The sequence below is a fragment of the Accipiter gentilis genome, chromosome 1 (assembly GCF_929443795.1).
Source record: "Accipiter gentilis chromosome 1, bAccGen1.1, whole genome shotgun sequence".
Taxonomy (NCBI): Eukaryota; Metazoa; Chordata; class Aves; order Accipitriformes; family Accipitridae; genus Astur; species Astur gentilis.
Window position 1 is genome coordinate 28,133,821 of NC_064880.1, and position 15,927 is coordinate 28,149,747.

Consider the following 15,927-nt stretch of genomic DNA (forward strand, 5'->3'; position numbering starts at 1 on the left):
GTGCAAGCTGTCTGAGACTTAGTTCAATGTTACTGTGAAGCCTGGAGAGAGCACAAATCACTTACCAGTAGTTGTATTTTAATCTTAAACGTGGGAATGTAAAGATGCCTGGATTATTTTCCTGCTTTGATATTTTCAACATTTTGAAGAAAATTTATCCATTACCTTTTTTTCTCAATCCTTTTTTCCCAATTGTGGAGGTGCTCTTGTATTTTTGGTTACAGAGCACAAGAAAGGAAACGAACGTTAATTAGAATACATATGTTTGTGCCTTTCAGTCTTGTGACATTTAAAAACTAACAAGCATGGACAGCAATTTCCATTTTCTTTATTTTTCAATGCCTTGTTTACAGGGCTTTCTGAAGTACTTACTCTCAGCGTTTGTACTATCAGCGCCAGTGCCTAAGCACCTCTACTTACAGAATCTGGGTAGTACCTCCTCTATACACAGAAAGCATACTGGTTTCACTTGCAAGACCCTCAAGTATAGCCCTAATTTTTGGATTACAGCATTTTTCTAGGGTTGGACACATGTGGGTTGTCTACAGCAATATATCAAATCTGTGTTGAAAACGCTTTTTGATAAGGTACTCACTATTATTAAGGTTTCCAGGTTATGTACAATTTCTTACAAATAAAAAGTTTCAGTTTATTGTGTTCTTTATATATCTACAACTGTTACTATTTTACTGGCCACTGAACTATCTGCTACATCTGTTTGCTGAAAAAGGTTATTTACTGCTTCTAGCAGATCCACAGAGGGTCTATGTAACTGAGGAGTCTAGTTCACTGTACAAACCTTTGCTTCTGTCACTTCCTTAAAGTCTATCATGCCCTTAAGACTGAAATCTAGAAATTACTGCTGAAAAAAAGTGCCTATTCTTAACTCATGGATCCCCTCCTAATTCAGCTGGTTGTAAAGCAGTGCAGGACTTGTGCCTGAGGCCATGGTTCGATGCAACAGTAAATCCAACTTGAGAGCTCCTCCTACCAGATCAAAAGCAGTGTGGCTACTCAAAGCAAAGTGCTGATCCAACGTAAACTAACTTGGCCTAACCATATACGTTCCAAAAACGTCAATGGATTAACTTTGTAACACCAGGCTTTATGCTTAATCAGGTATCATTTGTCCTCCTGCAGCCAGCATAAAGAGGGCATAAACTTTAGATTGCATGGTCCGGCTTAGAAATATAATCATGTGGCTGTATTTGGTTCATGTAAATTCTACCATTAGGGGAATCTAACCAAGTGCAGATCTGGTATTAATCACCCTAAAGAGAAAGATGCCAGATTGTAGTGTTTTAGACGATTAAAACCTCCAGCACTAAACTTGCCATTAGTAGAACGTACATTGTTGTTACTAAAGGAAGCTGGGTAACAAATCATTTGATAATTCCATCAAAGCTGTAATATGTAGATAACCCAAGTAATGTATTTTGGAAAGCTGATAGCTTTTCCACTGCCAACAGCCCCATTAAATTAGCTCATTGCTACAATAGCTCAACTTTACTTTCCTCTTTGTATTCCTGCTGGTTCCTAAGACCTTTCTTGCTGCTGTTAGAAGTCTGCTCAGGTTCTCTCCATCTTCCAGAACAAACGTAGCCAATTATGGAGGCAGAATTCTTATAATTTTTCTTTTGAAAGATAACTAACCTCAGAATGTAGATTGCTAAATTACAGCAGAAATACTGAATTTAAACCAGGTAAGAAAGCATATCAGATTGTTTCTGCCTATGCTTTTGACAGAGAAGTTGTAAATATATACTACCAGGGCAATACATTAAAAGTTTACCAAACATGAGTTTTTGAAAACAGAGAAATCACAGGATTCACAGGCATGAAGAAAGTTCATGCTGAAAATCTGATTTATTTTAAATATCTTGAAATATGCATATAAGTCCTTCTCACACACCTACACTAGAGAAATTATCCACATTCCCTATTAAAACACAGAGCAGGACAGTCCGTAAAGGGAAACATTTCCTGCTACTTTGCCATGTGTTCATAATAACAGAGCTATAATTTAGGATAAAATAAAAGACTAGCTCCCTGTCATCAGTGTTGAAATACAAGTAGTACTACTAGTGGCAAAATGCATGCTATTTTCTTGCTGTTGGTATAAAGCTCAATTTGTACTAAGGCCAAATCACTTTGTCAAAGAAATTTTTCTACCAGGTATACAGTTCACATTTTTCTTCCCCTCAAAATTACCGATGAACCTGTATTTAGCAAACATGGCAAATTTTGTTCTTCTTCCACAAGAGAAGATCCTTCTAAACTCCCTAACACAAGCAAAACTCATTTGGGATACATGCATATTTTATTCTTTAATATGTTATAGCCTCCATACTGATGCTAGCAATCCATACTGAAATAATCACATGGTATCTGAGAAATCGTGCAGCTTTAGTTTAAGGTTTCTACCCACAAATACACAAAATGGAGGCACTTAGACACAGGATCATTTGCCTAATGTCATCCAGAAAATGTGTGCTGTGGAGTATGACTGCAATGTAAATCTCCCAAACCCCAGGCCATCACCTTGCCCACTGGACTGAGATTACACTAGTAGTAGCTCATTCAATAGTTCTGTGGCATCCACATGTTTTAGACATCAGTCACCTCCATCACTCACTGCAAAATCTTCATGTCAAAAAGCTAAGTGACGCTGAGAAATCCAGTTTAGCACTTCCTACCAATATTTTCAATGACACTTTTAATCTCAACAATGAAAATCTATTATTCCCAGAATCCTTTACACATGCACTTCAAATGGAGGAAGAAAGAACAGTTAAAACAATTTCACTAAAGGATCTAATCAATCCAAAAAACCAACTAGCTTTAAAACTGTAGTAAACATATAAAGATTCACGCCTAGGAACAACAACTGGTCAATTTTCAACAGACTAAGCCTGTGAGTCAACTAGAGGGGTTCAAATGAAGTCCCCAGCTATCAATCCACCCCAAATACCTAAACATTAGGCAATTTCATATACTGACTGATGTATTAAAAAAATCTTCAGAAACAAAGTTACAGCTTTCCCACATGGAGATGGAGAACAGACAAAACCAGTCAGTCGGATAGCCTGCCTCCATTAAAACACATTAACACTCTGAGTAAGAACCGCCTTCTTAAGGATTTAATGATTGTTAATATATGTATATTAGCTTCATACTTTTGGTTGTTTCATGCTACCTGTAAGTTGCCCTATAGCAAGCACTGAATATTTTCTCTCAAAAGAAGTCTGTGTTGTCATCATCTAAGTCAGTTCTTGGTGCAGTCTTCCTAATCTTCTAGCATAGGCTTTCTTCCAAAAGTAATTCTATTATTACTTTTAAATACTTGCTCTCTTTTGCCTCCGCTCATTTCTACATCACACTGTATAGTCTAACAAAACAGAAAATGCTGTGCCACAGCTCCCTATGTCGGATGCCTAACTTGAAGCCATAGAAGTTCAATGCAAATCTCTGTAACTAGTAAAAGGCTGTATTTCTCAAAAATAAAATTGACCTTTCCCAGTTCACACACAAAGATCTTCCCCACTGATAGCACAATAAGGATGACTTCTCAAGTCCAGCTCCTTTCCGAAAATGGCTGGAGTCGCTACGTGGCTTTTGTCACTAGCTATTTCGTCTGAAATGAAAAAAGTTAGCTGTTTTGAAGGGGTGTGAATCTGGTTAGCCAAAAACCAAGAACCCTGTTTAACACAACAGCCCAATGTTCCAAAGGCCTGTCTTTAGTCCTGTTCCCACACTGGTTAACAAAATTTCCTACACTGAGGATTGATTAAATAAGATTTTAATTTTTTTCACAAGATTCATGGTCTGAAACGATCATCAGAACTCTGGCTACAGGCTTTAAACTCTGCTTAAGCAAATGATGACAAGCTTCACATTCAGTGCGGGGTATGAGTTTATCATTGTTGACAATTTTTATGTATTTAGTCTATTATTTGATATTAGATTTTTTACCTTTGTACTTTTAACAAAAGAATTCTGCAAATAAGCTTTTGCCAATCTGAACACACAAAGCAAACTCCTGGGGCATAACACACTCCAGCAGACCTGAGTGCAAGGTGACCGGTGGCGTCCCACAACCAATTAACCCCAGCAAAACCAGCCCCGTCCCTTCTTACTCCTTCTCCTCCCTTGACACTTGTAGTGGTGCTTGTGAAGTCACGTAGTGAATTGCTCTGTGGTGCTGAGCAGGTTGAGAAGTAACCAAGGATTGCTGTCAGGCTGCCTGGGCTCCTGAAAGCAGGAGCTAACTGCAGACTGGCACGGACGCCAGCGTCAGCACAAGAACGGGAGTGTGAAGCTGCAGCGGGGAGTAGGGCAGAAGTAGGGGGCTGCAGCAGCTCAACCTGAATTGGCTTAAAACATGCTGGAATTATACTCTGCAAGTGCAATTCTGGATCTGCAGTGCCCTATTTATCAAAGTAGAGGCTCAGGATCCTCTCTCTGTCTCTTCACTGTTCCACTCTGTCCATTTAGTACATAAGCTGTAGAGCGACCCAATATTATGAGGAGTTATTGTCCTGTACCGAGCATAAGGCAGACTTGATTCAGGTGCTAAAACATTAGCCCAACAACGTACATTTCACTAGTTGAATATGAATATTTGGAGAGTTTCAAAACAAAAGCAGTTGAGGATAGGAATCTGTTTTGTATAATGCAGAATTGGAGACAGCTGAAGCAACACTTGGTACAGAGTAGATATAAATGTAACTTGTGTAGTAAAAGCATTAAAAAACCCTGTGAATGCCAGCTTTAGTTCCAAAAGCACAGCAATTCAAAGGAATGGAGAAAGCATCATGCATACAAATACACAGAAATCAATGTCTGATACAAGTTCATTATACTCCACAAAAGTGTACTATACTGAAGAAAAATGTGAAAATAATAATCATTCCAGGGGAAAAAAAGTCAATAAACATCTAAGTGAAACAAGTCTCACTCAGTAAAATCTGCTTATTGAAAAGCCAGCTCCAGCCCAACTATTGCTCCCTCTAACAACGTTTATCTAATGAGTAACTCTTCCGAAGGAACGTTCTCTGTGGAGACAGCTGTAGCGCATGGAGCAGAAGTTGTCTGGGTTTGCCTTCGGAGCAGGGAATTGTACTCCTCCTCTAAGACAGCTGCCACTGCTCAGGAAGAGCTAAGAAATTGTGACCTGCACAGAGCTTTGCTCTAGAGCTTGGACCCCTGGTACTAGTGGACTAAGATATGCTGCAACGTCATTCCACCTTTTTATAGATCTGTCGGTGCAGAGCTATGATTAAAAAGAAACACAATTTTCCCCTACAGTTCAGATTCAAGGCAGCTGTTAGGAAAGTGGCAGTTTACTGCCTGCAGTAGGATACAGCAACTCAGACCTCAGGCAAAGCAAAAGCACATGGACAGCACTGACCTCCTCTGTGCGCTAAATCCTTCTTTCCAATAGATCAGGTTGCAGCAACAGTTGCACTGCATTCAGGAATTAGATACCACTACAACATGGACGCAGAATGGTTGTAATCTCAAGGAGAAAAGGCTCAGACCGTGTACGGGTTTTACTTGAGACTATAAGCATGCTTTATCAGTGGAAATAATATGCTTAATGACTACCATTGCAAAATTCATCAGGTTATATACCAATTCAGTATAGTCCCTTCCAACATGTCCTAATATTATATATTCATACATAACTCTACTTCCTTCATATTCTCAGTCAGTTATAATTTAGTGAATGCCATTAACCACACATTTGCTTACATTTGCAATCTAGGAAAAATAATGTTCTTTCTGATAACTAATCTCAGCAAAGCTCTTTCTTTGCTGCATATGCCTAATTTTAAAGTACAGCACTGCTAGAAAAATTAACTTAAGACAGGCTGCCTGCTCATTGTACTTAACAGATTCAGAGCTGAAAGGATAAACATTTTTACTAGTAGTTAGCCTGCTGGGATTGATCACTGATGTTTAGATGATTAAATATTTGTAACAAAAAAAAAAGTAAAGAAGTAGTGAATATATCATTTTGATCTTTAACATTTTTACTGCAGCTAAGACAAGATCAACATTCTGTTTTACAGACAGAATAATAAATGTGACAGGGCAATGACTTGCTAAAAGTGACTGTATAGGTAAGGGACAGAATGGAGTACAGAAGCAAAGTCTCCCAAGTCTCTGACAAGTAACAAAAGCACCAGTTCTCAGCAATTCCCATTCAATGCTTGAAGGTTCATACACCTGGAACTTCAGAAACCGCACAAACACATCTTATCCTATAACCAGGGTGTGGATAGGTGCTCCCAAGAGACAACTTACAAAACAAATCCAAATGGAAAGTTTTCTTTCTTGTTTAAATCTTCCTTACTGAAATTTAAAAAATAGTGATGGAAAATAACAGTAGTAGCAGCAGTAATAATGACAACAACAATAATGACAATAATAATAATGAAAAGATCAAACTCTGTGGCCTGGTTCTGGGTCCCTTGCACCGGAGCATGCTGCTTACCTCCCTGCAGAAGGTTACTCACCAGGTGCCCGGCTCTAAGAGCAGTCCCAAGCACCACCACCCTTTTGGGCCAGGCAGAGGGAGGCAACTTCAGCCGGTTGCACTCCAGCAACTCCCAGCTGCCGTGCAGTCCCCGGGGAGCACAGCAAGCTGGTGTGGGGTAGACTGGCAGATTGGCTCAGGCGGGGAAAGTCATAAACAGCTCTTTGATAGCTTGTTCCCCTTCCCCTACCGCACCAAGCAAATGCCAGCAGAGGAGACAAGTCTGCAAAGGGAGAGATGCTGGGCATTTTCTCTGTAGGAGGTAGTTTTCCAAGGAGGTACCTGAAGACTCTTCAGTAGTCCACTCATAATTTGCGAGCACAAAGATCTAGCTTTTCAGGGTTATGCTTCATCTCCCTCCTCTTCCCCCTCCAGTGCAAGCAGCAGTGGCTTCCACAGGGCAGGACTCCATAGGAGTTGGAAGCTAATTACCAGATGTCTTGTAAATCTTTCCAGTCTGCACAACTTCATCCAGTTTGCAGTGTTTAACATCAGCTCTTTTGGAACCTTTTCATCCTTATTTTTGTGTAACAAATTTTCAACAAGCCAGGAGTTCTTTGTTCTCTCCTAATAAAACAACCTAAAATGTTAACAGTTCAGCATGAAACTAATGAACTAAATGCACTTTTCTGGAGATCTGAGCAGAAAGAAGTACAGGCATTTCCAGATTTATGTGAAAATTTATTAATTCTGGAAAAAGTGCTTTGGGCTGTTTCTTTAAAATAACTTTAGAACTACAAAAATGAATACAAACAACAGTTGTAAATTACTTATGTGTTTTGCCAAACATGGCCACTCAAGTACTCTGCTTATTGAGGACAGCTTAAATGAAAATCTTAAAGGGGGCTGAAAAGAGAAGTGGACCGAGTCAGACGTTTGCTTGGATGCAACTATACTGTCCACAAAATCTTACTCCGAATAACTGTTAGTGGCAATGCAGAGATATTCTGTAGAGCATTGAGCATTCAAGTCTACAATTTACATGAAGGGAAATGATTTTCAATTGCCTCCTCTTGGGGGACATAGTGAAAAAGATGAAGAGTGAAGGGTTAGTCCATTGAGTATTTCTGCTCCTGCAGTCCTGCTGACACAGGAGACTGTCAGTTCTCCCTAACCTATTTCAGTGGGATCCATCCCAGTAACCGTATGGATTTAGTATGAAGCAGGAATACAGACCCTCACTCACATGAATCCTCCAGCTGGCAGAGTTGGGAAGGGTTTGAACCACCAGAGAAGAAGGCTGGTAAATCTCCATAGGTGCAGCTGATTGCAAAGCAAATGCCTGACCATGCTTTGACTGTGCTATAGAAAGAAAGATGACGCTGAACCCTAGGAAATGTGTCCTATGTCCAGGGCCAAGAGGAATGGGTGACATATAGCTTTTTGCTAGTTGTATAGCAGGAATGTTCTGTTTAACATCAAAGTTGCTTTATTTAAACCCCCTTGGCCAAAAGAAACAAAGCAAGGACTTTCACCTCGGGCAGAACACCCAGGCTGCTGGATGCCACCTGCTCTGGAAAGACTCTATCATAACTAAAAATGGAAGCAGTACCTTTGCTTTTATTTTGTACAGATTCTACCCTGTGGATATTGCAGATTACGCAGTGTAAAAATAAATAACCTTTTTCAGCACTCAGTATTAAAAGTACTTAGATGCATGCATTTTGGATAATAAACCTAAAATACACTGTGCCTCTTGGTAGTTGAAGACCATCTGCGACAAGTAGCACCTTTGTCCCCCTCCAAAATACTAACATAAGTACCTAAAATATTGTTTTAGATTATTTTCACAAAAGCATTCAGGAAACATCAAGTTTATAGGAACTGCCACTCCTATAGAAGGAGCAGCTATGCCCCAAACCAAGTGACACTTAAATCACAATCTTAATTTGCAAGTAAACAGTAGTATTAACTACAAAACCTCTGTTGCTAAAAAGAATAGTGGCAAACGTAGAATTAGTGGCTGTGTTCACATGTGGATGACTATCCAGGAGAATTACGGTTACATGAAGCTCCCATTTTCACAGGCACAGAATGACATGATCCCTCCACCACTGGTATGGTCACAGCTTCCAAGCAGTAAAACTCAGTGAGAGAGGACTTGACCTTTCTGCCACATGTTACATCCCTCATGCCTTTGGAAGAAAGGAAGCAAGAGGCCTCATTCATTCAAAAGAATTCAGGACAACAGGGTAGAAGAGTTACCCCCACTTACAGGAGTGCAACTGCAGTACCTGAAGGACAGTGCTGCTCCTGAACTACATGACCATGATGAACTTGAGGCCCATGTAGATATGCCATACAGGAGCCAAAAGTGTAATGCTAAGGCAGCAACGGTGTTTTTTTCCAATAAGACTAAAAGCAATGCACCGTTTGAAGTATATTCTAGGAAGGGAAGTACTGCAAAATCTGGTACTATTCTGCTAAGAGTCGATGCTGAAGTGATGATGCCAGTAATTTCTATCTGACTTTTTCCATATGCTTTTCTTGCAGTCAATAGGAACAGTCACTCTTGTCAGTTCTAAGGAGCCCACCCTAAGTTTTTGTGTATTAAAGATAAAAAAAAAAGATTAACACTGTTTTCCTCCAGGGCACTTGTCTCCCCATGCTATCCTGAATGCCTTGAACACTTACGAATGATTCTTTTTCTTTAAATGTTAACAAATTTCAGTCATTATTACAGCAATTTTCCAAGTGTGGCTTTGTGAAAAGATAAATCTTCTAACATGCTCTGAAACAGTCAATCTACAACACTTTCACGCACCTCTCAAACACTTCAGAGCAGGCACCTCCCTTTAAAGATCTGCCCTGGAGAGACCTCCAGCACCTGGCACAACCTCATTAACCACTGACTCATCTGAGCCATGGAAGAAGCAGCAGTCCACCTTCAATACAAGGCACTAAACCACTGAAGTTATAAAGACAGTGATTAGCAATATGAAGTGGAGCATATCATGATGATACATTCTTGATGATGCTTCTTAGCTTTCTTCTTTCCATTTTTAAAGCTTTATATATACTCTGCAGATTAGCATTTCTGTGCTTCTCAGATCAACTAAGTGGCTATGCCAAGCCTTCCTACAAACAAGAATTACATTAGTCACTTAAACATCAACTGCCTACACAGTCATAAACTAATCCACCCGGCTCAATTATATTGCAGTTACAAATCCTGACCAGACCTACAGTCCAATGGGGGGAGAACTTTGTGGACCACAGAAAAGGGTGAACTCGCTGGACTCTGGGGAGTGGGTGCATTGGGACACACCTCGGAAACCCAAGCATCCTCCCCAGAAAGCAGGTATGGAGCAGAGGGGAGCCATCTCTCAAATACCTGGGCCTTGAAAACCTCCAATGCCCTGAAGGTCAAGCTCCACCTCGAATCCATCTAAAAGCCAGGCACTCCCAACAAAGTGCTGCCTAACAAACAAGCACAGGCTGGATTTTAGCTTCTGAATGGTCTCTAGCCACAGCTCCAAGCAGTGTATCATGGAGTCAAGACACAAGATGAAGCAGGTACGGATAAGGACTGCGTTCAAAACAACATGGTACACTCAATATGCCAAGCAAAAATAAACTAGACATAGCTGTCTATTTGGCATCAGAAAGCATCCAACAAAAAATAAATCCTAACTTTCAAACACCAACTTCCCCCCACCTTCACCTACTTGCTGTTTGATTAATTTTGACAAGTTAGGTCCACAAAACTAATGTACTACTTCTGCAGATGGTATGTTTCCAGCCTCCTCATAGTTCAAATTTTCAAGCTCTTCTACACCTTCCCACTCCATTCACAGGCTTCTCAACCTCCCTTCAGAAATGCAAGCAAAGTATGTCTTCCACTAAAATCTCAGCCAGCAGAGTCCAACCACAATTCTCCCAGAATGTGCCTACATTTGCTCTACCTCTCTCCCTCCGTTTGGCTCAGCCGAACACCTCCCATCCAGTCTCAAAGTGATCTTCTTCCTCTTCCCTTGAATGGGCTGCAAAGGGAAGGTGATGGCCAGCAACAGCTTTCAGTCCTGGCATCTTCCATGTGGGAGAACTAGCTGGACGTTTTCAATTTTGGAAATAGGCTGTGCAGAGAATGAGAGTAACAAGATGTTTAGGTGGTTTAGTACTAGTCCTTAGTACTCCTTCAAACTGTTACTCTTCTTACAATGAAGATAATGTTCATCTCCTGAAGACAAAATTCTTTTTCCTTGACAATCTAACAGACTCAAGGAAGAAATATTAATTCTAAACTACACAGTTAGCGGCTTCGTATCTACCAAAAATATTCATCAGATAGACAGCAATACCTAAGTATCTTTCACCATCGCTGTTTCCAACACAGATTGAATTATTCAGCTTAGACACATATTCAAACTGGAGAAGTTTGAAAGTTTGTAAAACTTTTCTTCTGAGCATGCCTGACATAATCACATAACAACCAGAAACTACTGAAGACTAGAGTAATTTTTTCTTCCTGGATTTCTAGTCAAATGAATGCAATGATCCTCTTTGTGCATGGTAAAATACTTCTTAATTGGTTTATGCCTGTTGCATAATATAGAAATAATCTATCATGTTTTTACCATAAACTAAGTCTAAAGAGGATGATACACGGCCTCTAGATGTTTGCATGTTAATTTCAAACAACTATATCCATGCAAACCTGCTGTAGTTACCTGAAATACTTTGATCTGCTAACAATCTTATATTTCTACTGTCAACATTTATTTCTCTTTAAAAATCTTTCTTTTTAATCTAGAAATATTTCAATAGTGAAGAATAGAAATAGAAGAGCAAAATGACATGGAAATATTAGAGGAGATTGGTTAAATATTCATGAACTAGGAAATGCTAAATTTGAAGTTACACATGGCGATCTAAATTCTAAGCTCTCCTACAAGTTCCTGAAGTTCCCTTTAACTACCTGACTATACACTCTACCTTAAATAATTTTTCACAACTTCAGAGACACCACCTTTTAGTAAGACAAATATTTTGTGTCTGTAACCTATAGAGCAAAATTGTCTACACCCAGCTTCCTGCCAGTGAAAAACACCAAAATACCTAAGAACACCTATGGCTCGTGTGCTGGGCCACGTTCACCACTAACATCCTCTGAAACAACTACGAGGAAGACAGTTCCACTGTTAAAGTGAATTACATGTTATATGATTATTTACCCTGACAGGAAAGGAAAAGTCTTGGAGAATAGTGGTTTTTTCCTAGAAAAAACAACATCACACTAATGCCAGCGTTGTAACATGAAGATGATGTAAATATACAAGAAAGAAAATCTTACAGGATGTATTAAGTGTGTATGAAAACATAGGCAAAAATAGCACCATAAATTTGAAAAACAAACAGTAATTTAAAGGGACTGCAGTGTATAGGACAGTTGTACGTTTTAGAGATACTCCAAGAAGTCTGCTTAACATAAAAAAATGCGTATGTATAAACATTCAGATTTGAAATTGTTTTACACTTGGGCATTTGTAAAGTTATCCAAGCAGCAGCAGCAGCAGATGCATTCCTTCTGAGCTTAGCACTCGGAATCCTCATCTTTTTGTAAGAAAGTCGAAAAATGGTAAGGCATGAAAGCCCCTCTCACTCCTTCACAGTAAATTCTTAGTGAAACAGTCTAAGAGTTTGCTTGCTTGGTTGCTCTCAGTCCCCTGACCATTACATTTTATAAACTTGTCAAGTAAAAGACTTGTTTCCCTGCCTCCTGCTTTCTTTCAGCTACATGACGCTGCTGTTACTTTCCTGCAACTTGTAGCTAAATCAGAGCTTGAGACAATACCTGTCAATACTCAAATATCTGCAAAAAAGACATAGGATTGAATAATTTATTCTGCAGACCCCCAAGAGTGAGAATGACTTTCATCTGTAAAGAAATCATCTCATCTTCCCTCTATCTCAATAAATAAAACTGTCCTTTTTTTTGTTTTTTTTTAATTTGGAACACGTAAACAACTGAAACATTTGCTTTCTTTGGATTTAGTTTTCTCAAACGCTTTATTTTTACTTTAGCTGAAGAGCCAGATTCAAAATATATCTGTATTACTGAAGAAGACTAAAAATGATCCTAGCTGCAGCACGTCTAACCCTAAACCAGCTCTCCCTGACAGACAAAGAAAGTTCATCAGCCTGAGACTGGATATCCCAGTCTTGCAGCACAGAAACACCCACAGAAGACACATTGGCAAAAGCACCCAAAACCCAGTTAAAAACTACAAAAACATTCTCAAGTATTTCTGCACAGCTACCGAATCATGACCGAATCCTTCAAGAACGATCGGGCTCCAGCAGTGGAAATAAGCAACTAGTAAGAAGCAAGAGCAGCAGAAAAACTCTGCCATTGTGTGGTGCACATAAATAACATGGACAAATATTAAAGTTGCTTTTCCTGAAACTCACCTCTGTGCCTCCAGGCCGCTCTGCTCTGGGAATATATGCCATGCCAAGAGGCCGAGGGAGGCATGAGCTGGCCTTGTCTGTGGTGACTCCATGAATGAAGTCCGGAAACAAGCCAGCTCGTGTCTGAGTGCATCAATCCATTTCCCTGACTGGCGTTAAGACAGGTAATGCTGAGGAGAAGTTAAAGCTATCTATATGGCATTTATTGATTCAGGGCTCTTACCAGCCAGACAGTGCCTGGGCTGTGCCTTACTCCGTAACTGAGAGTTTTCAAAGTCAAACACCACCTCCAGACTTCAATGGATCCCATGGGTGTTTTAACAACAAAAACCCAACAACAACAAACCAGAAAGACCCAACCCCCAAAAACTAAACCCTCAAACTCCGTGCGGTTGGGTTTTTTTAATCACACTTTCCTCAGTAACACCAAAAATAAACTCTTCCGAGGTAGGGAGTAATTTGCTTATTTGACGAAGTAAACCAGACAATGTCAGCAGACTCACGGCATCCCAAGGAACTGTAACCAAATGAGGGTGCTCGCACAGGATTTTAAAGAAGGATAAATCTGGCTGGAAAGGGGTTAGTATTGTTCCCTCAGCCCTTGGGGCCTGCCCCCATATGTCCTGCACCAAAAGGATGGACAAGGTGCCTTATACTAGACCTGTAACTGGTCTTAGATGGGAATACCTGTCGGAGGAGAGGTTACAGATGTCTTTGTCCTGGCAGAAGTACCACACACACAGCAACAAGCAATACCAAGTCTGAAATTTGACTCCAAGGCAACATTCAACTTCTTTTCTGCATGCTGATGCAACGTTAACTTTTGAAGCCTAATTATGATCATTGAAATTTCAATAAACTCGCTTCACTGTTGAACAACAAACTGAAACATGTTATCAGGCAGGGATTTGTTCAGAGCAGCCAAGGATACACTTGGCACGTCCCACTCCTCTGTTCATTTCAGTGGGGCTGTTCCAGAACAAACATATATTCAGAAACATTTAAATAGTCTGGAACAGCTGGATGCAATCTTGATTCTTACTTAGGAGAGCAGCGTTCAAAAGCCTGTCCAAAAATGAACCAAAAGCCACATGCTCAGGTCCAAACTCAGAAGAGGAATTCACATGACTGTGAATGAGGTGGGTGGGTCTGTGGGAACTGGTGGAGAGGAGCGGTGAGGAGAGGACCACTTTCCCAGTGGTTATGGCAAGTCAGACAGCGGCTCAGTTTTATTATCTGGGAAATGCTACAAATGTCAGCAGCAAGGGGTCAACTAAAAGGAGCCTTAAAATGATGAATGAGATCAGCGTAATACCCAGTATTACCTTCTGTTCCTAAAGAGATAAGAGTTTCTGTTGGCTGGAATAATTTTAGAAACACCCCATGCAGAACATATTACAGGAGGATATTCTATTCTCCCCTTTCCTGCAGATTTACCAGAGACTTTGACTAGCTCTCAGGGAACCGAGGGGATCTAGTGGGAAGAGTTGGTTTCTCACAACTAGCCACTGCCTTTGTCAGTCTAATGAGCAGGTTTAGCTCTTGAGCTGTTAAGGGCTTTTAGTTGCAAATCCAAGAAATGTGCAACAGGGCAGCAGAGAGGGAGGCAATGAAGACCCAAAACTCAGGACATTTTTCTATTTAAATGCTTTCTGGATTGATGCTTCCCCCAAATTTAATGGAGGAGGTAGAAAAGAATTCAGCAAAGCTATTTTAATCTGTATCTTTTCATAGGATATAGGAAATATTTTGCTGGTATTAGCTATTTAAAGCATGATTAAAATGAACAAGTGTACTCAGTCCCTTTGAATACTGTTCTCAGTTAGTCTGGTCTGAGGCTTGACTAATATCACTGAAGTTAATGGAGTTGCTTTATACCAACACAATATTATATTTTAGACACTAAGAAATGCTAGTAAGAATTAATTTACTTAATTCAAAATTCATAGAAAGACAGCAACTTGTGCTTTTATCTATAAACGTATAGTAAAAGCATAAAGAATATTTTAATGTATTGCTAATGAATGAACATTAAGAATTAACAATTAACAATAATTAGCAATTATATGTAGCTAATGAATTAGTATAGCTAATGAATTAATAAGCAGCATTAAAAGAGGCAATAAAACTGAAAATGAAACAGACCTCCAGTGCTTTAGATAAAAATTGATTTATAATTTCTTCTGATTTAATATTTGTTTTACAGAAAAATCTCTCAGAACCTCTACAATCTCTCTGAATAAGATACAAAATCTCTTGGAATAAGATACAATCTCTTAGCATAAGATACAAAATCTCTTCAGGTTAATTCACTGTTCTTTTGAGCAAAGACAAAAACTACAATCTTATTATTTGGGTTTCTTGGTAAACAGATTAGATCCACAGGTGCAGCTACTGTGTTACATATGCATGTGACAACCACTGGCATATTGCTCTAGCAGTGCTCAAGAACACATTTCTCTACTAGTTAAACAATCTTTCCCAAAATAAACACATTTTTTCTGTTATCACAAGCTATAAAGCAGTTCAAGAGCCCTGAAATGATCTTTTCATTAGTTTGAGATGCTTAAGCATCTCAGTACTGAAACGTCCCATATAAGCCTTATGAGATGGGAAGAGTATAAATCCTGCTCTCTCATTCCCTTAATGAGAATGCCTAATAAAAACGTAAACTAATTCTCTTGGCCGCCACTATCCTGTCTACTGAATGAAATCTTCCTTTTCTCCCTCATATATTTATATAACTTTAAAGCTACAGTATCAGTATGGCTGTTTGAGATTACTCATTCAATGCCACAAACTGGCACTAGTTTCTTAACTTCCCTCTTTTTTTTTTTGGTTTGGTTTTTTTTTTTTTTTCTTCCCTTGTCTGAGACCAGACAGGATCACCCAGCCTGTTAGCAAATCCATCCTCTTCAAGTCAATACTGTAACAGCCTCACTGAAGTCCATCCTCCATCAACAAAGCAATCACAA

General features: G+C 39.5%; 1 protein-coding gene across 5 annotated transcripts in view; it reads right to left on the reverse strand.

Annotated features, from left to right (window-relative positions):
* Positions 1 to 15,927, reverse strand: part of UBE2E3 (ubiquitin conjugating enzyme E2 E3) — a 60,291-nt gene that overhangs the window by 11,571 nt on the left and 32,793 nt on the right. For 2 of the 5 annotated variants that reach the window (XM_049808812.1, XM_049808821.1), the window contains one exon: positions 10,447 to 10,617. The exons of the other annotated variants lie outside the window; for them this stretch is intronic. In XM_049808812.1, coding sequence (XP_049664769.1) covers positions 10,447 to 10,484 — 38 coding nt within the window. In that variant the 5' untranslated portion in view covers positions 10,485 to 10,617. The remainder of the gene's footprint in view (positions 1 to 10,446; positions 10,618 to 15,927) is intronic. 5 annotated transcript variants of the gene reach the window in all.